General features: G+C 54.2%; 1 protein-coding gene across 3 annotated transcripts in view; it reads right to left on the bottom strand.

Moving 5' to 3' along the window:
* ITGAE (integrin subunit alpha E) overlaps positions 1 to 23,886 on the bottom strand; it is a 71,361-nt gene that overhangs the window by 22,949 nt on the left and 24,526 nt on the right. For all 3 annotated transcript variants that reach the window (XM_066262984.1, XM_066262982.1, XM_066262981.1), the window contains exons 3-19: positions 16,766 to 16,857; positions 15,371 to 15,438; positions 14,933 to 15,050; positions 14,573 to 14,722; positions 14,051 to 14,166; positions 13,294 to 13,445; positions 11,992 to 12,145; positions 11,232 to 11,382; positions 10,673 to 10,740; positions 9,868 to 10,003; positions 7,957 to 8,099; positions 7,475 to 7,615; positions 6,631 to 6,855; positions 5,431 to 5,561; positions 3,954 to 4,084; positions 2,221 to 2,384; positions 998 to 1,126 (exon numbers count right to left, since the gene is read on the bottom strand). In XM_066262984.1, coding sequence (XP_066119081.1) covers positions 998 to 1,126; positions 2,221 to 2,384; positions 3,954 to 4,084; positions 5,431 to 5,561; positions 6,631 to 6,855; positions 7,475 to 7,615; positions 7,957 to 8,099; positions 9,868 to 10,003; positions 10,673 to 10,740; positions 11,232 to 11,382; positions 11,992 to 12,145; positions 13,294 to 13,445; positions 14,051 to 14,166; positions 14,573 to 14,722; positions 14,933 to 15,050; positions 15,371 to 15,438; positions 16,766 to 16,857 — 2,269 coding nt within the window. The remainder of the gene's footprint in view (positions 1 to 997; positions 1,127 to 2,220; positions 2,385 to 3,953; positions 4,085 to 5,430; positions 5,562 to 6,630; positions 6,856 to 7,474; positions 7,616 to 7,956; positions 8,100 to 9,867; positions 10,004 to 10,672; positions 10,741 to 11,231; positions 11,383 to 11,991; positions 12,146 to 13,293; positions 13,446 to 14,050; positions 14,167 to 14,572; positions 14,723 to 14,932; positions 15,051 to 15,370; positions 15,439 to 16,765; positions 16,858 to 23,886) is intronic.

The raw sequence follows: 23,886 nt of genomic DNA, 5'->3' as shown, positions 1-23,886 counted from the left end.
CTTGGACTCAAACCAGTAACCTTGGACTTCAAGCCAGCAACCTCTGAGCTCAAGCTGGGGACCCTGCCAAGCTGGTGAGCCCGTGCTCAAGTCGGATGGGTCCGCACTCAAGCAGCGACCTCAGGGTTTCGAACCTGAGTTCTTAGCATTCCAGACCAACACTCTATCCACTGCGCCACTACCTGGTCAGGCGAAAAGCTTATCTAATTTAATATAGAGCATTTGAATAAAAATATTGGATAGTTGGGGCTGTCCTGTGATTATCTGGATGTATACTTATGTTACCTGAAGCATTTCTGTGCCAGCATGAACAACTTTCGGCTTTTTACTTTTAATTTTGGAGACTCAATTCATTCCAACTGACTGTAATTATTACTCTTTCATGCTCATGTTGTCACTTCTTTGATCTTACTCATTTTTCTATACCCCATAAGACTCTAAATGTAGATGGATAGAATGTACTGGGGCCAGGGCCTGGACACAAAATCACCTTAGATGTCAGAATCAGGAAATATGACTGTTTGTCCTCCTACCCAGCCCCAGATTTCTCTTAGTTATGAGAAAGGTTCCTTGTGACACTATCAACCCATTAGGATGCATGTCTGGTGGGCCAGACATTCAGCCTGAAGGCCCTGGATAGGACCTGGGTAGACAGGTGTGCCAAAGGGCATCTACTCTGCAGAGCAGAGCAGCTTGACCCCAGCCCAGTCCCCATACAGGACCCCCACCACTGTCATCAGAGACCCTTGCCAAGTCAGGCAATGCATTCATGTGCTTTATTTAATATGTAGTAAGCACTTTTTGTAAACATAAAGGAACTAGCCTTGGGTGGTAGTTTGGAGATGTGGTTACCTAGCAGTGAGGCCCTTATGTGCAAGAAGGGGCCCAAATGCTATCTGAAGACCCTCCCAATTCTAATATTCTTTGAAGTTACGAGAACAGGTACTTTTGGGTGGATGGCTCCCAAGAGGGTCTGGTCCTAGCTGTGGGTGATCACCTGGAAGATGGCGGAGGGCTCATTGTAGGGATCCAGAACAGGGCGGGGATGCTCCCTCTGGCCCTTGAAGGTCTGGAGTTGGTAGCTGACCTTGACACTAATATTGGAGAAGCAGTCCTCTTCACAGAGCTGCAGAGGCATCAAGGAGTGCAGAATTGCAGTTGGATGTAAGGAAGAAGATGACAAGGAAAACATTTTTAACTTTGATGTAGTCGTAATAATAAACAATGAAAGCGGTGAGCCAGAAGTCCTAAGCCTCTTCCATATAAGCCAGGCTGAAGGGAAGCTTTCATTTAATCAAGCTGCCACAAGTGTTGGAACGATCTCCTTTAATCTGCTGTGGCCTCAGAACTCCTAACTCCCTGTGGTTTCCACCCCAATCATAAAGGGATTCTGGCTCTCATGAGTTAACGACTTGACTTTATTCAGAGAGCAAATGGGAGCCACAGAAGGGAAGACTTGTGGTCACACCCATGTTTACAAGGATCTTTCTCAAAGCAGCATGGAGGACATATTAGAAAGGTAAAACCACAGTAAGGGGAGGGCCTAGCATGACATTGCCATGGTCTCTGAGTAAGCATCTGCCATGAGAAGCTTGGAGCACATGAAAATAGGTGAGCATGATTCCGAGTGGAAAGGGTATTTATGCTTTTATTTAAAGAAGCCATAGCCTCACTAGACACTTTCTTAATCCAATTAACGATTGGAACAGATGTGTAGTCAGAAGCATAATTTATGAGGTTATCAAAATAAATGACCCTTATAGGTCCAAAGTTGTATGTGAGGCTCTGAGCCCTGACAAATACGTGTTTTCATGTCTCTAGACACCTTTGTCAGGAGTAGACCTGTATAAATGATAACTTTTGTCTTTCTCCTTTCTCTCATTCAACTTTTCTGATGTTGATTCAAAGAAGGACCCACAGCCCGCTGCTGTCATTAGGCAAGATTAGGTGACATTGGGAAGGGAAGAAACAGCAATTAGAGCATTTCCCTTTTTGTTCAGATGCTAGGAAGCTCAGAAATATAGTTAATATTCAATGTCAGTATCTTTCACTTGGATCTCTGGCATAATTAACTCCATCTCCCATGCCATTATGTGGTTCTTGACCTATTATTTTAATTGTCTAGTTTGTGTGGATGGATAGATAGCCTTCATTGCACACCCCTCAGTCCCTTTCTCAATAACACAGACCCTGCTGGACTCTTGTGAACTCCTCACTTACCTGTCCCTCTGTGGGAATGAGCAGGAAGGTCTCACAGAGACGGGGTTCGCTGCTCCACTCCTGAAGGTAGCTCTGACAAGCTCCCTTGTTCCAGCACTGGAGCCTCTTCCTCTGCTTCATCCTATCCACGTCCAACGTGAAATTCAGAGCCATCTCCCTGAGGCCTGTGAATGAAGACCAGACCTTCCTGATGAGGCCGGGCAGGGCAAGCCCAGGTGCAGGCCCAGCCAGCCTGAGGCCCCTCAGGAGCCTCCCCAGTGTCCCCACATAGCTGCTGCCCTGGGGCTACCCTTCTGGGTTTTCTTCTCTGGGAAGGGACTTTTCTCATGGTCCTCTGGCACCTGGCTATGGTCCCTCAGTGCCCAGGCCCAAACCCAGAGCAGCACATTGCCAGGGTTCCCTAGGAGGAGGGAGTGCTAGAGAGGAGGCTGGGATTCAGGGAGAAAAGAAGGAGGAGGAGGGGGAATAATACAGGGAATGGAGAGAACCCACAGATTCAAGGCTGAGGACAGCAGAGCCAGAAGCACCTTACCAATCACCTGGGCCAGCACCCTTACTGTACAGGCCAGACCAGGGCCCAGAGAGTGACAGACACCTGCCACTCAGCAGCAGCCGGTCAGGCTCTGCAGCCAGAATCTTTCAACCTATACAGCCAGAACTGACGGGCCTGTCATCTTCCGCCCCCACATTTGATAATGGACTCCTTCTGCGGGAAAAGCCAGCCCACTTGGAAGAGTACTTCCTTACTTGCAGGAACCAGGGAGACATCTGAGGGGTTGTTACTGAGTCACTAGACCTGGGAGACTGTTGCTGACGGATTACTCTGGAGAGGTGTTCTTGGGTTGCCAGTGAGTACTGGGCTGTGAAAGCCAGGCCACCCTCTGCCTTCTGGAAACTCCTCCAGCCTGTGCCAGGTACGGGGATGGGAAGAGAGGCCAGGCCTCCAGCAAGAGAGAAAGAGGAAAGGCACTTGGCAGCAGCCCCTACACACACATGCGCACGTGGACACAATAGGTGGACATGGAGAAATGCCTGCCCCCCTTTTTTTTTTTTTTGTATTTTTCTGAAGCTGGAAATGGGGAGGCAGTCAGACAGACTCCTGCATGTGCCCGACTGGGATCCACCCGGCACGCCCACCAGAGGGCGATGCTCTGCCCATCTGGGGCGTTGCTATGTTGCAACCAGAGCCATTCTAGCGCCTGAGGCAGAGGCCATGGAGCCATCCTTAGCGCCCGGGCAAACTTTGCTCCAATGGAGCCTTGGCTGCGGGAGGGGAAGAGAGACAGAGAGGAAGGAGAGGGGGAGGGGTGGAGAAGCAGATGGGCGCTTCTCCTGTGTGCCCTGGCCAGGAATCGAACCTGGGACTTCTGCACGCCAGGCCAACGCTCTACCACTGAGCCAACTGGCCAGGGGATGCCTGCCTTTTTCTGAATCTTCTTTCGGAAACTCAGACCTTCCAACCTGAGGAAGGGATCGAATCCCCTTCTTCCCAACAAGGTCAGACACACCCCTCCAGAGTGTGGACTTGATGGCAGAGTGTACCTTTTATAGGGCAATTCACACCACAGAACCCAGTGTCAAAGGAGCTAAGCTCCAAACAGAGGGATTTCAAACACCAGGACCTCATAACACACTTCCCCGACCCCTACCCCCATTCTTTACCCCTGCCCCCTACCCTCAAAGCCAGCAAGTAGTGACCTCAACACCTGGTGATCAGCCAGGCTGCCTGTTACCTGATTTGGCAGTTGTGGTCATGAAGTTGATTTCAAAACACAAAGATACATTCACGCTGCTGTTGAAGCCAATGGGCAGCACCTTGGGGGCAAAGGTCATGGACACCTTCAGGCGAACCACAGGTCTTGAGCTAAATAAGACAGCAAGAGGACCATGAGAAGTGACCTTAGGACTTCTGTATTAGTGCTTGGTTCATTCATTCATTCAATGAATATTCACTTAACATCTCTAATGTGCCAACTGCTGTGCTGAGTCTTCAGGATATAGTAGGGAAAGAGATAAGTCCCTGCTCTAGTGGGAAAATAGACAACAAGCAAATAAACAAAAAGAAACAGTAAAATACTATGTACAAATAATGCTATGATAATAATAAAGTAGAATAAAGTCATATAGACCGGGGGCTTCTTAGGTTGAGTAGTCAGGGAATGCCTCAGTAATAAGGAGACATTTGAGATCTGTTTACAAGAGAGAACCAACTCTGTAAAGATCTGGGGGAAGTGCACTCTGCAGAAGGCACAGCTAGTGCAAAGGGCCTGTGGTAAGAATGAGCCTGGTTGGAGGAACACAAAGGTCAGCATGACAGGAGCACAGTTAGTGAGACATAGTGGTAACAGGAGGTGAGGAGGGGTGGGTAGGCAGGGCCAGGCCATGGAAAACTTTTAAGCCATGGTAAGGAATTTGGGTTTTACTCTAAGTGGGAACCATTGAGAGATTTTAAGCAGCAGAGTGAAGGAATCACTCCGGCTGCTGCGTGGAGAACAGAGAACAGGGAGAGGAAGCAGGAAGAACGCCGTGGCAGGAATCCAGGTGAGAGGTGACAGTAACTTGTATGGGGAGGTGTTTTGGTGGTAGAGCCAACAAAACATATTAAGGGGGTGGCAAGGGAAGGAAAAAAAGAATCAAGGATGACCCCTGAGCTTTTCCCCTGAAGCCTAGGGAGGGGCTGGTTCGGGGAGAATGAGGTGTGGGTAAGAAGAGGTCCATTTTTGGACATGTTGACTTGGAGATTCCTGGGAGCAACAGCAAAGAGGGGTATTGCACTGACAGCCGAGCCTGGGGCTTAGTGGAGAGCACAGGGCAGATAGGGGCCCCATCAGCTTATTTATAGCCATGGAACTTGATAATTTCCTTAGGGATGAGCACAGGAGCTCTGAAATTAATGATACGGCAGCCATCACAGAGCACTCTGCTAAATACTCTGCACAGATTCTCTCAACCCTCATAACTCTGTAGGTAAGCACTATTATTATTCCCATTTCCAGATGAGAAAATGGGACTTAGAATTCAATAACCTGCCCAAGCACAGACCAGTAAGTGAGAGCTGAGGTTCAAAGCTAGACGGGCAGACTCCAGAGCCAGTGTCCCTAACCGCCTACTCTCTCCTGTCAGTGCCTGGTGTCTTCATGGGGTCATTTAGGGCAGCACAAGCAGGTGGGACTGGAGCCTGGGACCCCAGAAGGTAGGGCAGACTCCTACCAGAGAACAGCCGCCCGACCAAGAGTGCCCACGGTGATGTCACCGAGGCCATCACCACTCAGATCTAAGCCACCGTCCACGGACATGCCGAAGTAGTGGAGTCCTGGGGCCACCGCCAAGGCTTTGATGTGCTGTGAAGGGAGAAATACAAGGCATGGGAGAGGGCGGGGAGAGTCCCTTTTGGTTTTATTTATATCAGCAAGTCAGCATGGGTCCCCACTCCTCAATGGGGGCCCTCAATTAGAAATTGGAAAGAGCAGGGCAAAGTCCTCCAAGGGGAAGTGGAATTTGAATGGAGTCTTGAAGAGCAGGTGGGACTTGACAGGGGAGATGAGGAAAGCAGGGGTGGGGCGGCTTAGGGTGGTCTCAGGAGTCAGCCAGGGGCCAGTGCGTGGGAACAGGAGGAAAGCTGGGTGCAAAGGGGCTAGATGTGGGGGCCTGGGTAGGGGGTAGGGGTTTGCGGGTGAGTGAATCTAACCAGACATAGCGCATGAGAGAGGGAGAAGACAGGTGGCAGGGATGGAGGCGATGGAGAGGAGGGGCTGGACTGGGAGAGAACTAAAATGTTAGGATGAACATGGGGCTGACAGGCTGTTCCGAGTGTCAGTGTCGGGTGTCTCGGATTATCCCGGGTTTCTGATGGGGTGGAGGGAGCCCAGAGGAGCAGCAGGTCTGGGGGGAGGAGGATGCTTTCTGTTGGGCAGCATGAGTGTGAGATGCTTCGGAGCCATCCAGGTGAGGTGCTCAGGAGGCAGCCGGACAGGCAGGACTGAAGCTTAGGAGAGAAACTAGTTGGCGATGCGCAAAAGTGCCCATCAAAGATATAGTACGAGAGGCCGGCAGCAGAGCGCTGGGGGCTGAGAACCAGGAGAGACGGGTGGGGGACAGGAGCCAGAGCAGGGACAGAAAGAGAGAAAGGAGGACCTGAGGCAGGTGCACAGTCGGCAATGCCAGAGAAGGGAGCTACAGGTCAGGGAGGTACCCAGATGCTGCCTCAAGCTCCTGCCCCACCTGAGGGGTCTGGATGAGGCCCTGGACTGGAACCTCCCACCAGCCTGAGTGACTCCTGCCCTTCACTGGGCACTGCCAACCCCGGGGACTGCCCAACAGTTAGAACTGGAGCTGACTTGGGGCTCAGGCCATAACATCTGGGGGGATCACTGCCCCAGAGTAGAAGCAGGAGAGGCCCCTGCGGGTTACCTGCGAGGGGCGGTTAGAGAAGCCAGCCCTGTGTCCGTTGTAAATATACACGCTGCCGCAGCTGGAGCCGTCATCTCCCCACAAACCCTCCAGGGGGGCCCCAATGGCCACATCCGTGAGTTTATCCTGGCTGATATCCCCCACCGTTGCCACGGCAAAGCCAAATCGGGCATCAGTGAACTCAGGCTGCCCACTCAGCATGCTTGCCAAGGAGAAGGACCCATCCTATAAAGCAAATAGGCAGCTCAGCCCTCAAGACAAGAGGTGCAGAGTGCCCACCCCATTGCCACACCGGGAGGCATGCTCGCCGGATTCATCAATTTGGATTCTCTGGCAGGGAGGGAGTCTGAGGCTCAGAAAAGGCAAGGGACCTTCCCAGGGTTCCACAGTGAACTAGTGGTAAAGCTGGGGTCCTCCTGCCTTGCAGCTCAGGACCAGAGCCTGCCACCTCTGCTCCCACCACTAGGGGCACTGGGCTGGCAAATGGGAGGACTGGGTTCTAGTCTTGGCTCTGCCACACATTTGCTCTGTATATGTGAACAAGTTGCAACATACTGAGCCTCAGCTTCCTCATCGGTAAAGTGAGAGTGACAGTTGCCTCCCATAATTACTAGAGAAACAGGTGAGATTATAGACAAATCTTCTTTGTCAACTGTGCTGCTATTTGGGATGTAATCACCACCAATATATGATGATGAGATGGAGGAAATGAGAAAGCAGGGTACAGGAGGAGTGGAGCCACTGGCCACCTGGCCACCATCCAGGGTGATTCCAGCCTCTATCCCCTCTGCACCAGACTGAGTCGTCACAGCCTCAGCAAGCTGGCAAAGACAGAGACTCCCACCTGCTCGTTCAGACGGTATACGTAGACTCTTCCTTCCTGTCCATGAACATGGTAAAATGGAGCAGCCACCAGCAAGAAGTCTGTGGTTCCATCCATGTCGATGTCCACAGGACACAGCTCAGAGCCAAAATAGGACCCCATCTACAACCCAGGAAGAACTCAGCTCACAGGGGGCACTGTGGAGGCCCCCGCTCCCACCCCTCAGCAAGGCTAGACCCCTGGCCCTGCTCTCCCTGGACCACCAAATTTGGGTCATTCCAGATCAATCCATTCACCAGAGTAGCACAGGAGACTGGGAGAGCCGTCTGATCCCCCACGATGAGGAACCACTGGCAGTCAGACATGCAGAGCCAGAGCGAAGGCTCTGAGTGCTGCCCAGGCTGGGTCCTCACGGTGCCCTGGAGCCCATCCCTTGTCCTTGGGCCTCCGATCCCTCATCTGACGTAATGGAGGGGGCCCCGCGGTCCCTCCCCAGCAGGTACCTGCTCCCCCTCCAGCACTGGCACGAAGCTGGTCTCTCCGGCCTCCTTCTGGAGCTCAAACACGGCCCCTCGATGCTTGTGCCGGGGAGCCCCTGCCACATAGGAGAGGCCGCAGGCCTTATGCAGCACAGCCACCGAGTAACCTGGGGCGGGAGTGGTGTTCTTGTGAACAGGAGCTCCCGCTGGGCCACTCCTTTGCCTCCTCCCACCACCTTCTGAACCAGGACTTGAAAGTGGCCTGAGCAAGAGGACAAAATAGGGGGCTGCCCTCATCTTTTTAAAAACTGGCATCAGGGAGCTCTTCCACTTGTCCACTCTCGTTGGTCACACATGTCGCTGGTCACCACACAGATGTGATATACACACACTGTCATGTATACAGCTTCACTCAAAATACACTCGTTCACACACCCAGTATAAGGACAGGTAAGGGGTGAGGGTCCCCCACCACTATTATTAATGGGGAGGCCCTGCTGCCCTAGGCAGCCATCCAGGGCCACCCCAGGAACTGAGTACTGAGCAGGCCCTGTACTCTCCCTGGAGGCACTAATTTTTAGCCTCCAGGTTGAAAACAAGGGCCCATAACTCAGTCCGTGTGACCAATTTGGGCCATTCCCAACTAGGAAACCTAGTGCAGCCTAAAGTGACACCTCAGTATCCCTGCCTAGGCCCCACCCTCACCCAAGTAGCCTCCAGGCTCCACCCTCACCCAGGTGGCCTCCAGGCCCCACCCTCACCCAGGTAGCCTCCAGGCTCCGCCCTCACCCAGGTGGTCTCCAGGCTCCACCCTCACCCAGGTGGCCTCCAGACTCCACCCTCACCCAGGTGGCCTCCAGGCTCCACCCTCACCCAGGTAGCCTCCAGGCCCCACCCTCACCCAGCTAGCCTCCAGGCTCCACCCTCACCCAGGTGGCCTCCAGACTCCACCCTCACCCAGGTGGCCTCCAGGCTCCGCCCTCACCCAGGTGGTCTCCAGGCTCCACCCTCACCCAGGTAGCCTCCAGGCTCCACCCTCACCCAGGTAGCCTACAGGCTCCACCCTCACCCAGGTGGTCTCCAGGCTCTACCCTCACCCAGGTAGCCTCCAGGCCCCACCCTCACCCAGGTAGCCTGCAGGCCCCACCCTCACCCAGGTAGTCTCCAGGCCCCACCCTCACCCAGGCAGCCTACAGGCTCCACCTTCACCCAGGTGGCCTCCAGGCCCCACCCTCACCCAAGTAGCCTCCAGGCTCCACCCTCACCCAGGTAGCCTCCAGGCCCCACCCTCACCCAAGTAGCCTCCAGGCTCCGCCCTCACCCAGGTAGCCTCCAGGCCCCGCCCTCACCCAGGTGGCCTCCAGGCCCTACCCTCACCCAAGTGGTCTCCAGGCCCTGCCCCCACCAGGTAGCCTCCAGGCCCTGCCATCACCCAGGTGGTCTCCAGGCTCCGCCCTCACCCAGGTGGTCTCCAGGCTCCGCCTTCACTAGGTGGCATCCAGGCCCCTGCCCCCACCAGGTAGCCTCCAGGCCCCTGCCCTCACCCAGGTAGTCTCCAGGCCCCACCCTCACCCAGGCAGCCTGCAGGCTCCACCCTCACCCAGGTGGCCTCCAGGCCCCACCCTCACCCAAGTAGCCTCCAGGCTCCACCCTCACCCAGGTAGCCTCCAGGCCCCACCCTCACCCAAGTAGCCTCCAGGCTCCGCCCTCACCCAGGTAGCCTCCAGGCCCCGCCCTCACCCAGGTGGCCTCCAGGCCCTACCCTCACCCAAGTGGTCTCCAGGCCCTGCCCCCACCAGGTAGCCTCCAGGCCCTGCCATCACCCAGGTGGTCTCCAGGCTCCGCCCTCACCCAGGTGGTCTCCAGGCTCCGCCTTCACTAGGTGGCATCCAGGTCCCTGCCCCCACCAGGTAGCCTCCAGGCCCCTGCCCTCACCCAGGTAGCTGTGCTTTTCAGCGTTGGTGTTCACCATCGTATGGTTCAGGAAGTGGCCGCGGTGGACGCGCATGTCATAGAGCAACACCCCCCCTGACCAGTCAAAGGCCCCAACAGCACCAAGCAGCACCGTGCCCTGCAGGGGACAAGGGATGGAGGCCATCTGAGATGGCGGTACCTGGGGCCAGCCTCTGGCCGGTTGACCGACCAGCACAGTCAACCTGTGCTATAGGGGAAGGGGGCTGTCCCTCTAGTACCTACCAACACCCCCAGAGCAGAGAGCTGTCCCAGGGCCCAGACATGGAGCATTCAAACACTATGATTGAGAAGACAGTGTTCCTCTCCTTCTCTGCACATTTCTCAACCCCAGGCCTGACACACAGACCCAGCTGGGCTGAGTGACAGCGCTAACCGTGCTTCTGCCATGCACAAAGGCCGTGTCCTCACTGTGCCGTACACAGCCCCCCGTGGGAACAATGCCTCCGGTGGGGAGAAGGAGGCAACTTGGCAAGTTGATGCAGGCCAAAGCCCGTCACTCATCTGTATTTTAAAAAGACCTGCCCAGTTTTTGAGCACACAAAACAAGATGACCTCCAAAATAAACATGGCCATTCTTTTGTCTGCCTCAGGGGTCCAGATTAGAGCCAGCAAGCAGAAGTCTTCCCCGTTATCCTAACATGGCTCCTTCAGAGGCATCACCATAGGAGGCAGAGCCCTGCACTGAAAGCCAGGGCCCTGAGTCCTTGGGTGTCACTGTGGCCCCTCCTTGATGGCAAGCCTGCCTGGTGCCGAGTTGGCCACATACTTGGTCCAGGATCTGGGCGCTGAACCCGATCTGTGCCAGCTGGTAGTGTTGGGCTTCTCCGACAGTGCCTGGAAGCCAAGAAGCCTGGTGAGACACTGGTATGGGCACAGTGAGGGGAGAAACCAAGCCAGGGAAGGGTCAGGCCTGGCCTCGCACCCAGACAGAATCGGGACTGGGGTGCTGGGACGAGCACCAGCCAGAGAGTGGAGATGTGGGTCCTGCTTTAGTAGCTACTAGAAGAGGCCCTGGGTGGTACCCTCCCTCTTTCGGGGCTTTGGTTTCCTCATCTGCGAGCCCTGGGATCAGGAACCACGCCCTAGTCATCCTTCCTGTCCAGCTCCCTACCGCATCCGAGCTTAATGGAGTTTGGGGAAAGTGCAGAAGGCTGGAGATATGGTTGCCTTTTTAGAGATGGAACAGCTGAGGCTCCCAGAGGTGCCAGGGGTTGCCCATTGTGCCATATGGAAGGTAGGCCAGGGGAGTGGCTGGAGGGCAGGGTTCAGCCCTGTGGAACACCAAGGGGCGGCCACAGCATGGCCGGGTTCCCTGGAGCCCTCACCTTCCATGCGACCGATACTCTGCTGCAGTTTGCTCAGCAGCCCATCCAGGGCCGCGTAGTTGGTCACCTTGAAGGCATGGGTCTCATCAGGGTCTGAGGCAATCAGCTTCAGTTCCATCTCAGTCTTAGCTTTCTTAAATGCTTCTCCCACCTGCCAGATGAATGGGTCAGCACCGTGAGGGCTGGCTGGTTGCTAAGCCCCGGGGTCTCCCCAGGCCCAGGGAGAGGGCTAAGCCACGTGTGCCCTCTGGGCTTCAAGGCCTTCATCGCCTGCCCCCTACTTTTCCTGCTGCCCATTCAGCCCCAAACACACATTCTGGGTTCCAGTTTTACCAATCTACACGTTTTCCTGGACACACCAGGCTCCTTCTCACCTGTGCACTTGTGGTTTCCTCTGTCTGCAGAGCCCTTCCCTCCTCCCCTGTTCCCTAGGCCTCCAAGACCCAGCCTAGTCCCGCCTCCTCCAGGACTACCCCTTCCACCTCAGTGTCCATCCTGTGGGCTCCCAGAGTGGCCACTGCTGTCCCCATCACTGCTGGGCAAGTGAGCTATGAGCACATCGGGAAATGAGACTTCTGTGGGAAGACCCAGTTGGGAGTGGGAGTGGTGAACAGGGCATGGGGACTGGAAGATAAGATAAGAAGCCCGTGAAGCTTGGTTTGGGGAAGCCCCGTGCAGAAGCCCCTACCAGGAATCTCGGCTCCTCCCCTCTCACCAGGCTATACAGCGTCAGGAGGTGCCCCCGGCTCCTGGCTCTTACCCCAATGGCAAAGCGCTCAACACCTTGCATCTTTGGGGAGTTGATGACAGTCGTGAGGTTGAGGGGGTCCCCGAATATGTCTCCATCAGTGAGTACCACCATGAACTTGGAGGCCATTTTTCTGGAGCCGTGGCTTGGCGTGAAGATGTTGTCTCTAAGTAGGAGAGAGTAAAGGAAGTGGAAGACTGTGCCAGAGAGATGGCTGAGCCTGGGGACATTTTATTCACAAACCTATTTTAGAATTGGAGAGGATTAAGGAGCTCTCCCAGGGGAACAAAGTTCGAAGCAGGAGTGGTGATATTCTCATGGCACACAGCAAAGCTGGCTGTGAGTGGGGAACCTGCCCCAATAGAATAGTGTGGGACAGCACAAGAAACAGACTTGAGTGGGACTGATAATGACATGAATAACAGTGGCTAATATTTACAAAGCACATATGTAAAACCGGCACTGTTGTAAGCGCTGTACATATTTTAACCTATTTTTTTTTTTTTTTTTTGTATTTTTCTGAAGTTGGAAACGGGGAGAGACAGTCAGACAGACACCGCATGCGCCCTACCGAGATCCACCCGGCATGCCCACCAGGGGGTGACGCTCTGCCCACCAGGGGGCGATGCTCTGCCCCTCCGGGGCGTCCCTCTGTTGCGAACAGAGCCACTCCAGCACCTGGGGCAGAGGCCAAGGAGCCATCCCCAGTGCCCGGGCCATCTTTGCTCCAATGGAGCCTCGCTGCGGGAGGGGAAGAGAGAGACAGAGAGGAAGGAGAGGGGGAGGGGTGGAGAAGCAGATGGGTGCTTCTCCTATGTGCCCTGGCCGGGAATCAAACCCGGGACCTCTGCACGCCAGGCCGACGCTCCACCACTGAGCCAACCGGCCAGGGCCTACTTTAACCTATTTAATCCTCACAAAATTCTCTAAGGCAAGTGCTATTATTATTCTCATTTTGAAAGCAAGGATCCAAGCACAGAGAGGTTAGGCACCCAACATCTCCGAGTACAGATTGGAGCTGGGATCTGGACCCAGGCAGGCTGGCCACTGAGCCCAGCCCTGAATGCACTGCGCTCTACTGCCACTCACAAGAGGTGTCTTCAGAAGAGTTTTTAGAGGACTGTCCTGGGGTGACACTCACCAGCTAAGGCTGAACTAAAAGACCTCACATCCCCCTCTTAGCCAAGGAAGAGCTAGAACCCTGATGCCCTCTTCTTCAGTTCTGCCCAGCAACCTCTCCAGCCTCTGAGAAGGGATGCCAGCCAGCACCCAGGGGGTGATCGGGGAATTCCCACTGCCCTCCCATTCACTCACAGGACATGTTGCATGGCAGAGGCTGTCTTGGTGACATTCCCCACTTGAGTGATGTTCTGGACTCTGTTGAGGGAGGCCACCACATCCTGGCTGTACCGAAGGTCAAACTCAGTCTGGATCACGTATCCATACTGCACCAGGGCAAAGCTGCACTGGAGGGAGGAACCAAGGGGGAGGAGGCTGGCAGAGTGGCCGAGTTGCCACGCCTTCGCCCTTGAATAGCTCCCCTGGAAGCAGTGGAAGAATCCCCTCATTCTTCCTCACTTAATGCAGGAGGAAAATCTCTAAGCAAGTTGGGCTGGAGGAAGGTATGGCAGTAATGGCTCCCAGTGAATCACAGACTTTTCCCTGAACCCATGCCTGTGTATTCCCTCTCCCCTCCATGTGACTTTCTTTGGCCATTGGGATATCAGAAAATAGGATGCATTAAGAGACATGGAAAGTGCTTGTGCGCATTTGGTCTTGCCCTCTTTGAACACTGCAGCCATGGAAGTGTTGGGCTGACCTGCTGGCGACACATGGCTAGACAGGTGAGGCCATCTTGGGCCATCCAGTCCCAGTCAAGCAACCAGATACCTGCAGCTGCAGAACAAAACTTCAAGCAAGACCAGCAGGAGAACCACCCAGCTGAGCCGAGCCCAAGTGGCTGACCCACAGAACTGTGAGCAGGTCAGTCAGCGGTGGTGGCTTAGAGGTTGTTCGTTCACAGCAATAAATAGCAATAGACAGTGTGAGTCTCGCTCCGAGGAAAGCTCACCTCAAAGCATTTCTTATAGATGTTCCTCATCATGTTAGAGATGAAGTCTTTGGCTCTCTGGAAGTCTGGGGGATCAATGCTTCCTGAGCCATCCAGGATGATGGCAATCTCGGTGCCTGGGCCAAGACAAAGAGCAGCTTGGGAGTGAGCATGGAATTCGGGGCAGGAGTAAGGGCAGCATGTCCTGAGCTGCAGGGCATCCGCCCCATTCAAGCCCCAAGGGCTTAGTTCAGGCAAGTACCTAGTTGGTGAAGCTTTCAGGAAGGAAGCCTCTATCTCAGAGGCAGAGCCAGAGCCAGAGCCAGAATGCTCACGCTCCGACCCTATGTGAGCACTCCCATCACTCCCACTCGCTAGGCCTCAGTTTCCCCATCTATAAGATGGAGAGGGGCAGAGCTGGGACTGGCCGGGGCTATAAAACCCAGCCACCGCTCTCCATCTGCCAGACCTGGGCACTTCTCACCCCGGGAGGTCACCAGCCCCGAGAGCCTCTTGGAGCAACCCAGATCTGCCTCTTCTCACCAGCTCCTTCCTCCTCCTCCACATCCTCCTCCTGCTCCTCCCCTGCTGCCTTCAGGGCGCGGCGCTGCCTGGCTGCGTTCCCCGCGTTGCCTTTTCTGTCCTTGTAGCAGTCTCCAGTGTCCACATGGGCCTCAGGATCCAGAAGCGTTTCTTTAAAAATACACGCAGAAGAGCTCAGAGTCAGAGCCTCCTCGTTCCCTGCAGGGCCAGCCTGGACTTGGCCCGCGGGGCACCCGGGCCTGCCTGGCCCTCTCTGGGCCACAGTGTCCCTCTTAATCTGCCACGGGCTGGTGCCTCTTCTTGGAAACCCAAGGTGACCTCTTCAGAGCTATCCAAGGATAGTGAGTATACAGTCCTTACCAACATTTTTGAAAGACACCTCGGCCTGGGGACTGAGGTTGGGGGCCAGCAGGCTGCAGGTGCCAGTGAGCTCTGAGATGAGGCTGTGGGGCCGCCGGGACACCACCTGAATGCAGATCTGAGTGTGGGGGCAGAGAGGGAAAGTCTAGGTTACCCCCAACCCAGGCCCCCTAGTCACAGCTACCCAGAACCAAGTGCCTCAAGCAGGCAGGGGAGGCAGAACAGCTTGCTCAGCCCTCACCAGGGGTGGGGTCAGAGATAGCACCTGGGGCAGTATGCTGGGTCACACAGAACACCCAGTCAGAGCCACCGTCAGCCCTGGAGTTGACACCAGGGATGGACTTGGCCCTGAGAATAACATCCAGTCAGGACTGGTATTACATTACTACCGGTTTGCCACAGGGGTCCGTTCCAGCCTCCCACCCCACGCACACTCACCAAAATACCGTGGTGGCTCCGGACAACTGTCACTCCCCGGTGCCTCCCCTTTGGGATGGGGACATGCTCTGAAACAGTTAAGCCCCAGGTAAGGATGGGAGAACGCAGAAAGGCAACCCTAGAGCCAAGGTCAGAGGGCACCGGTGCTGTGGTGTCCTCTGTGCCGGGCTGTGCTGGATGGTGGTGGAGGCCTGGAAACACCGAGGCCTGGTGCTCCTCCTCCAGGGGCTCCCCGTCTGCTGGGCAGGCGACTAAAGCAGCACTAGGTGGCGGGTGTGGGCGGCACTGGGGAGGCAGGCGTACAGATGCCGAGGGACTGGCTACATGGACCCACGAACCCTGCAGTCTCAGAGACCCGTCTCTGGGGAGTCTTACTGCTCTCCTACCCCAAGGGCAGATGTGGTAGCTCCTTCCTCTCCCTTCCCAAAGTGAGCCTCAGGAAACTGTTCCATTTTTGAGCCCCCAGATCACCCTGTTATCCTGCTGGACTGTGTCCCTTTCTGAGGCTGTTCAACACACTGCCTCTCACAGAGACAAGGACTCTGCCTCACATAGCTGAGGGGTGATCAACACATATGTGCCTGCGTTGGATCGAGTGGGATGGGTAGACTTGGGTGGATAAATGCACTTGTCCATTGTTCATTCACTTATTTATTTATTTTAATATTTATTTATTTATTTATTCATTTTAGAAAGGAGGGGGGGGAGAGGAGATAGAGAAGGGGGGAGGAGCAGAAAGCATCAACTCCCATATGTGCCTTGACCAGGCAAGCCCAGGGTTTTGAACCGGCGACCTCAGCATTTCCAGGTCGACGCTTTATCCACTGCGCCACCACAGGTCAGGCCTGTTCATTCATTTATTGAAACAGCATTTACTGAGCACCTGACAGGCGCCCGGTCCCATGCTAGACATTAGGATGGCCACAGTTAGACTGGGAGGGGAGGGTTGGATTCCACGGAGGTGTGGAGAGTGGGATAGGTTAGGTTTTGGGATCACGTGACGTTACGTTTGTGTCTGTAGGTGCCACCAATACTGTTTGGGTGACTTGAGTCATACTGGCAACCAAAGGACTTCTCTGAACTGGCAGCTCCTCTTCTGTCAAATGGTATAGTTTTGAGGATTAAAAATGAATGAAGAAGCACTTAGCATGGTAAGCACTCAGTACATTTTAGGATTGGATTTTGTTAGGATTGGGTCAGGCAAGCAGGCTGGGAATTAGAGTTGGGCTGGGATTGGATTGGGCACTGGGATAGAAAGTGAGCTGCGAGTGGCAGTGGAGTCTACTGGGGAGGGACCAGAGTCATTGGGGTTGGGGTGGGAAGGGTTTGGGCTGGATGAGTGGGGCTCCTAGAAAGGACTCCTGGGAGCATTCCCCGGAGCTGGGCTTGACTTACCTACAGGTTGGCAAAGGATCTCATCCCGGGCCAGGGAACACCGATGCAGGGGCCCTGCTGTCCTGTTGGTCCTGGGGCTGGTGACCAGGAGCCTGATGGGAGGATGGACACAAAGCTGAGCTGGCTGCTGAGGTCTGTTGCCTCCCTACCTGCCCACGCATAGTCTTCCCATCACAGGCCCACAGGCTCCCTGTCTGGAAAACTGTGGAGAAGGCGCGGACCTGAGAAAAGCAGGCAGAGGCCCAGCTCAGGATGGCGGACTCCACATTATGTAGAAGGCATTGCTCAGCCTTCACCTTTGCACAGCTCCAGACGGGGAATGGTTACCTGCATTCCCTCTCTGCCTTCTGGCCCACCCTGACAGAGACAGGGTGACACTGGTAGTAAACAAAGATTCTGCTCTTCGGTGGCAGTGGGAGGAACCAGGGAGCCACCCGCAGCGCGGTTGGTTATACTGGGGATAGTGCTGGCTCCTCAGTGGCTGCCAGGGAGAGGGGGCTGCCCCAGCTGGCCTCGGTGACACTATTCCCTGAGGAGAGCACGCTGGTGCCCCTAGCGTCTGAGTCGGTCAGAACTGGAGGTCCGGGAATGGGCACCAAGGCCTGATGAAGGCAGCCGCAGGAGATGCCACGACCAACGACAAACTTTGCCCTCCCACCACTCTGAGCTCAGCCTAAACCTTCTCTCTACCATGCTGCCTAAGGAGGGCTGGGTTGCCCGAGACAGGGAAAGGGGCCTGGGGAAGGGGCCCTGAGGCTGGGCTTGGTAACAGTGAACCAAGACCAAAGTCTTCATGCTGAGGGCAGTAGGAAGCCGTGGGGGACTTTATAAAAGGGAAGTACACAATTAGCCTATGCTTTAGAAAGGTCATGGTGAGGCTACAGTGGGTTGGGGAGGGGTCGGGAATGAGTTACTCTCTTCACTTCCTCACCTCCCGTCACTCTACATCTTATAACATTATAAAATGCATCTTTCAGTTATCTCCGTGGTTTACAGAATAATAACATCTACACCTGCGTGTGTGTCCCACTAGCTTAACCCACCCCAAGGTCACCAGTGGTCCCTCCATGGCCAGATCCAATGGACACCTTTCTGTCCTCATCTTCCTCAACCTCTCAGCAGCCCTGGACATGACAGTCTCCTTGAAACACTTCCTTCTCGATTCCCTCCTACGTGTCTCCTTGCTGCGCCTCAGACGCTTCACCGTCTGACTTCTAAACGGAGCCCCAAGGCTTGGTCTTATTTCCTTTGCCAGCAGGCTGTGACCCCTGCAAACCCGTGGCTCCAATCCACCTGTAAATGCTGAGATTCCCACCTTTACATCTGCGGCCCTCACATCCCTCCACTAGAGTCAGACTAGCCTAGCGGGAAAAAGCAGAATAATGTCCACCCGCCCCCCACAAGATGTTTGTGTCCTAAGCTCTAGAATCTGTGACTATGCTGCTTTCCATGGTCAAAGTGATTTTGTGAACTTGATTAAGTAAAGGATCTTGATATGGGGAAATTACCCTGGATATTTTTTTTTTTCAATTTAAAATTTTTTTATTTCCAGTTTACATTCAATATTATGTTGTATTGGTTTCAGGTGTACAGCATAGTGGTTAGACAATCATGTACTTTACAAGGTGACCCCTGATATTTCAAGTAGCACCAGGCACTATACATAGTTACTACAGTTGTACTGACTAGATTCCCTAAGCTATATTTTCCATCCACAGGGTTATTTGTAACTATGAATTTGTACTTATTAATCCCGGCACCTTTTCCACCCAGCCCCATGTCCCCCTCCCCTCCGGCAACCATCAGTCTCTTCTCTGTATCTATGAGTCTCTTTCTGTTTTGTTTGTTCATTTATTTTGTTCGTTAGACTCCGCATATAAGTGAAGTCGTATGGTATCCTGGATTATTGAGTGGTCTCAATGTAATCACACTGAGAGGGAGCAGGAGGATCAGAGTCAGAGAAAGCTTTGAGGATGCTACATGCTGGTTTTGAAGATGGAGGAAAGGGCCACAAGCCAAGGACAGCAGACGGCCTCCTGAAGCTGACCAAGGCAAGGAAATGGGCTTTCCCCTAGAGCAGTGGTCCCCAGCCTTTTTTGGGCCACGGACCGGTTTAATGTCAGAAAATATTTTCACGGACCGGCCTTTAGGGTGGGACGGATAAATGTATCATGTGACAAGCGTCAAGGGTGAGTCTTAGACGGATGTAACAGAGGGAATCTGGTCATTTTAAAAAATAAAACATCGCCTGACCAGGCGGTGGCGCAGTGGATAGAGCTTCGGATTGGGATGCAGAGGACCCAGTTTCGAGACCCCAAGCTCACCAGCTTGAGCGCGGGCTCATCTGGTTTGAGGAAAAGCCCACCAGCGTGAACCCAAGGTCGCTGGCTCCCTCAAGGGGTTACTCAGTCTGCTGAAGGCCCGCGGTCAAGGCACATATGAGAAAGCAATCAATGAACAACTAAGGTGTTGTAACGTGCAACGAAAAACTAATGATTGATGCTTCTCATCTCTCTCCGTTCCTGTCTGTCTGTCCCTGTCTATCCCTCTCTCTGACTCACTCTCTGTCTCTGTAAAAAATAAATTTAAAAAAAATTAAAAAATAAAAATAAAACATCGTTCAGACTTAAATATAAATAAAACGGAAATAATGTAAGTTATTTATTCTTTCTCTGCGGACCGGTACCAAATGGCCCGCAGACTGGGGGGTTGGGGACCACTGCCCTAGAGCCTCCAGATGAAACACAGTCCTGCTGATGCTAATTTTAGCCCAGTAATACCCATTTTGGAGACTCCTGGCCTCCAGAACTAAAAAATAATACATTTGTATTGTTTTAAGCCACTAAATGTATTATAATTTGCTGCAGCAGCAGTAGAAAACTAATACAATAACCAGCTGCCTATTGTCTAATAGGCATCTCACACTTCAACTGTCCCAAGCAGAATGCTTGGCCTTGACCTCCCAAGCCTGTCCCTTTCTATCTTCCCTCAGCAGTACATGGCCTGTCCCTTTCTATCTTCCCTCAGCAGTACATGGCCCTGCCGACACCTACAGCCTACATCCCAAAGCAAAGGGGCATCCTCGATTCACCTGTTCACTCATCGCCTACATCAGATCCATCCATGAGCCCTGTTGGTTCTTCCTCCCAATTCTATCTAGAGAGCATTTCTTCTCTCCACTTCTCCACTGCCATCCTGGCCACCGTCATCTTGCCTGGTCCATGGTAAGCGTATACTAACTGTTATTTTCTGTTTTTTAAATCTACCCTTGTGATTTATACTACATCACTCCCCTGCTTCAGTAGCGTCCCGTGCACTTAGGAAAAGAGCCCCTATCCCTCGCCGCAGCCCACAGGGCCTCACAGATCCAGCCCCTGCCTGCCTCCCAGACATCCCCTCCCGCCCAGCTCCACACCAGCTGGCTCCTGCTCCTGGACGGCCCCGGCTCCTTCCAGCCTCAGGCCCTCTGCCCTGCTGTGCCCTCTGCCTGGAACCCTGGCCCCCCACTCTCCCAGGCTGGCTCATTCTCATTCTTTGTCCTCCTTCAATGGTCACTTCCTCATAAGTGCTTTCTCCAACAGCCCAACCTCACAACCCAGTTCCTCTGCTTTGAGTCACCCTGTTTTATTTCTTCAGAACTTGTCACCTCTAACAATATCCAGTTTACATGTTTACACACTTGTATCTGTCTCCTCGACCAGACTGGATGTTCCCCAAGGGTCTTGTCTATCTCATTGGCCATGTTTTCCCAGGGCCTGAAACAATGTCTGGCATAAAGCAAGGACTCAGGAAATACCTGTTGAGTGACGACTAAATGACAGCCCAGGCAGCAGGTGAGGGGACTAATCTTGAGCAGGGCTGAGGGGTGGAGAGCCGGGTGCAGCTGAACTCTGCAGAGTCTGCCCTTGAGCCCCCAAATTAGGTCATCTGTTCAACAACCCTGCCTCTCTGCCCAGACTCCTCCCCTGCCCGAGCTGCAGGCCTGGCCCCAGCCCCTCAGAACTGGGCTCTGCCCTAGACCACGTTTTCCTGGGGTGGATGCAGGCCTGGAGCAGTCTGCGCTCTCCTTCCGCTCTCCTCCCCGCTCAGGGCTTTGCCCAGGCTGTTTCCTCTATCTGCAATGCCCTTCCCTTCCTTTCCCCACTGAGCAGCCATCCCAGACACCATCTCCTGGGGAGCCTTCCTAAGGAGCCCTGATTGCCAGTCCCACTTCCACCCCGGCCTTGGTTCCCACCTAGACTGAGTGCCCCAGGACCATGTACAGCTGCACAGCCACACCCAAGGCTGCCATTCACAGCACAGTCATGCAATGCTGTGGCCTGGGGCTCAGTCTGAGCAACCTCTGCTGCCGGCCTCTTTACTCACCCCCACCTTGGTGGGTGGTCTGTTGACCTCCAGGTTTGTTGACTGACTGAGTGATAAAGTAACTAAACAATAGCTGAACCCCTCATCAGCTGACAGCCCATCTGACTGATGGCTGACTCGAACCTGTCTTCGTTCTCAGTCTGGTCCCACACCCCTATAAGGGGAGGCCTTACGTTCCACTCCATTCCTCCTGCTGCGGCCAGCCCTGCCTGTTATATTTTAGGGAGAAACAGCATGAGCGAGTGAGAGGGACATGGCATCTTTCCTCAGGGAGCCTGCTTCTCTCTCTGCGGCCTGGTGGCCAACAGAGCATTTCCTGCCCCGTACAGCAGGTGCGTGGTCTTGAGCTCCGTCGTTTGTGGCAGGAACATAGAAGTGCCTCCCACCACATCCTCACATGAGCCCCCTCTGCTTCAGCAGGTGTTCAGGGAGGTTTCATGAGCCCAGTGGGGCACTTCCTCCACCTCTTGGTGGGCTCAGAGCCTTATGTTCTGGGGGCTTCATAAAGCAGTCATTAGGCTCGACTGCTAAGGGAGGGAGCCTTAAAGTGTCTCAGGCCAGGAGCAGGGGAGGGCCCTGCTGAGGTAATTGGTGGGAGGAGATGGTCACAAAACTCAGACGGAAACCCGGACTTCCAGAGTGTGTGGAGCACTCAGAATACTCACTCACTGCCAATCTTGCAAAACTGAATGCTAAGCCAACACGTAAGCTGTGATCCAGCAACTCCACTGCTGGGCGCTTGCCTGACAGCCGGAAGTGCACTGGTCCACCAAAGGAAAGCACACAGCCCTGCTATTCATAAAAGCCCAAGGAGACTGCCTAAATGCCATCATCGGCACTATTCCCACCGTGGAAAATCTAGCAACGCCTCAGACAACAACATGGGTGAAATTCACAGACTGTTTGTTAAGGGAGAGAAGCCTAACATAATAGTGCACCCACTGTATGCCTCGTCTGTAATAAGTTCAAGAACAGGCAAAACTTATCCATGTTGATGACAGTTGGAGCCGTGGTTGTCCCTTGGCAGGTGCTGAGCCCGGCGGGGGGGCACATGGGCTGGAGGGCTCATGAGCAATTGGTGACATCCTGCTCTGGACCTGGACGCCACTTACACAGGTGGCTCACTGTGTGCACGTTCACTGAGCTGTTTTGTGATGAGTGCCTTTTTCTATGTGGCACATGTCAATAAAATTTCATCAGAATAAAAGAAAAGCGCCCTGGCCGGTTGGCTCAGCGGTAGAGCGTTGGCCTAGCGTGCAGAGGACCCGGGTTTGATTCCCGACCAGGGCACACAGGAGAAGCGCCCATTTGCTTCTCCACCCCTCCGCCGCACTTTCCTCTCTGTCTCTCTCTTCCCCTCCCGCAGCCAAGGCTCCATTGGAGCAAAGATGGCCCAGGCGCTGGGGATGGCTCTGTGGCCTCTGCCTCAGGCGCTAGAGTGGCTCTGGTCACAACATGGCGACGCCCAGGATGGGCAGAGCATCGCCCCATGGTGGGCGTGCTGGGTGGATCCCGGTCAGGCGCATGCGGGAGTCTGTCTGACTGTCTCTCCCTGTTTCCAGCTTCAGAAAAATGAAAAAAAAAAAAAAAAGAAAAAGAAAAGAAAAGCAACACTGACCTTTTATTCAAATTCCTGCAGCCAAAATCTTCCTCACAACCTTTGCAACACCCCCGCACCATCACATCAAAGCTTTCTGGCTCTCCCCAGATCCTTGGTGGCATTTCCTGCCTCTCCCATCTCATTTTTCATCACGCTCAGCTTCAGCCACAGACATTGTCCCAATTCCTTGACCGTGACCAGGTCAGCTTCCAGGCTTGGACCAACCTAGTCTCAGCCACTCAATTCCACGCCTTCTCACACTAACTCCTACTCATCCCCGAGAACCAGTGTCAATGCACAGCCTCTGCCTGAAGGACACACCTGCCTCTATGTCCCCAGAGAGCCCTCCATGTCCTCACCAGCGCAGTCACCACTCCTCCTGTCATCACCTGACTTGCCTGTTTCCCTCACGAGCCTGGGAGCCACGTGAGGGCAGGGACTGTGTCTCCTTCACTATCTTATCCCCCAAGCTTTGCTTGGCACTGAGCAGGTGCTCTGTAAGTACTGGCTGAGGGAAGGAAGGAAGGAAGGAAGGAAGGAAGGAAGGAAGGAAGGAAGGAAGGAAGGAAGGAAGGAAGGAAGGAAGGAGAAGGGAAGGGAAGAAGGGAAGGAGAGAAGAAGGAAGGAAGGAAGGAAGGAAGGAAGGAAGGAAGGAAGGAAGGAAGGAGGGAGGGAGGGAGGGAGGGAGGGAGGGAGGGAGGGAGGGAGGGAGGGAGGGAGGAGGAAGGAAAGGGAGAGAGAGAGAGAAAAAGAGAAGGGAGGGAGGGAGGGAGGGAGGGAGAGAGGGAGGGAGGGAGGGAGGGAGGGAGGAAAGAAGGAAGGAAGGAAGGAAGGAAGGAAGGAAGGAAGGAAGGAAGGAAGGAAGGAAGGAAGGAAGGAAGGAAGGGGAGAGAGAGAGAGGGAGGGAGGGAAGGAGGAAAGCAGGGAGGGAGGGAGGGAGAGAGAAGATGAACGAATTGACCCTGCCCTCACCACTTGAATCTAACGATCATCAGCCTCTTCACTGAAAAAATGTGGACACCATAGTCCAGCAAAGGGTCCAAGACTGCTTGGCTGGCAGAGTCCTGGCCCAGGTCCCAGGGCTGCCTCAGGAGCTGCCACTGCCCATCCATCCTCCACCGAACAGAGCTCCTGCTCTGCTGACCTCAGGGATGTG

Source organism: Saccopteryx bilineata, chromosome 2, assembly GCF_036850765.1.
Source record: "Saccopteryx bilineata isolate mSacBil1 chromosome 2, mSacBil1_pri_phased_curated, whole genome shotgun sequence".
Taxonomy (NCBI): Eukaryota; Metazoa; Chordata; class Mammalia; order Chiroptera; family Emballonuridae; genus Saccopteryx; species Saccopteryx bilineata.
This window is presented reverse-complemented; position numbering and strand designations above follow the sequence as displayed.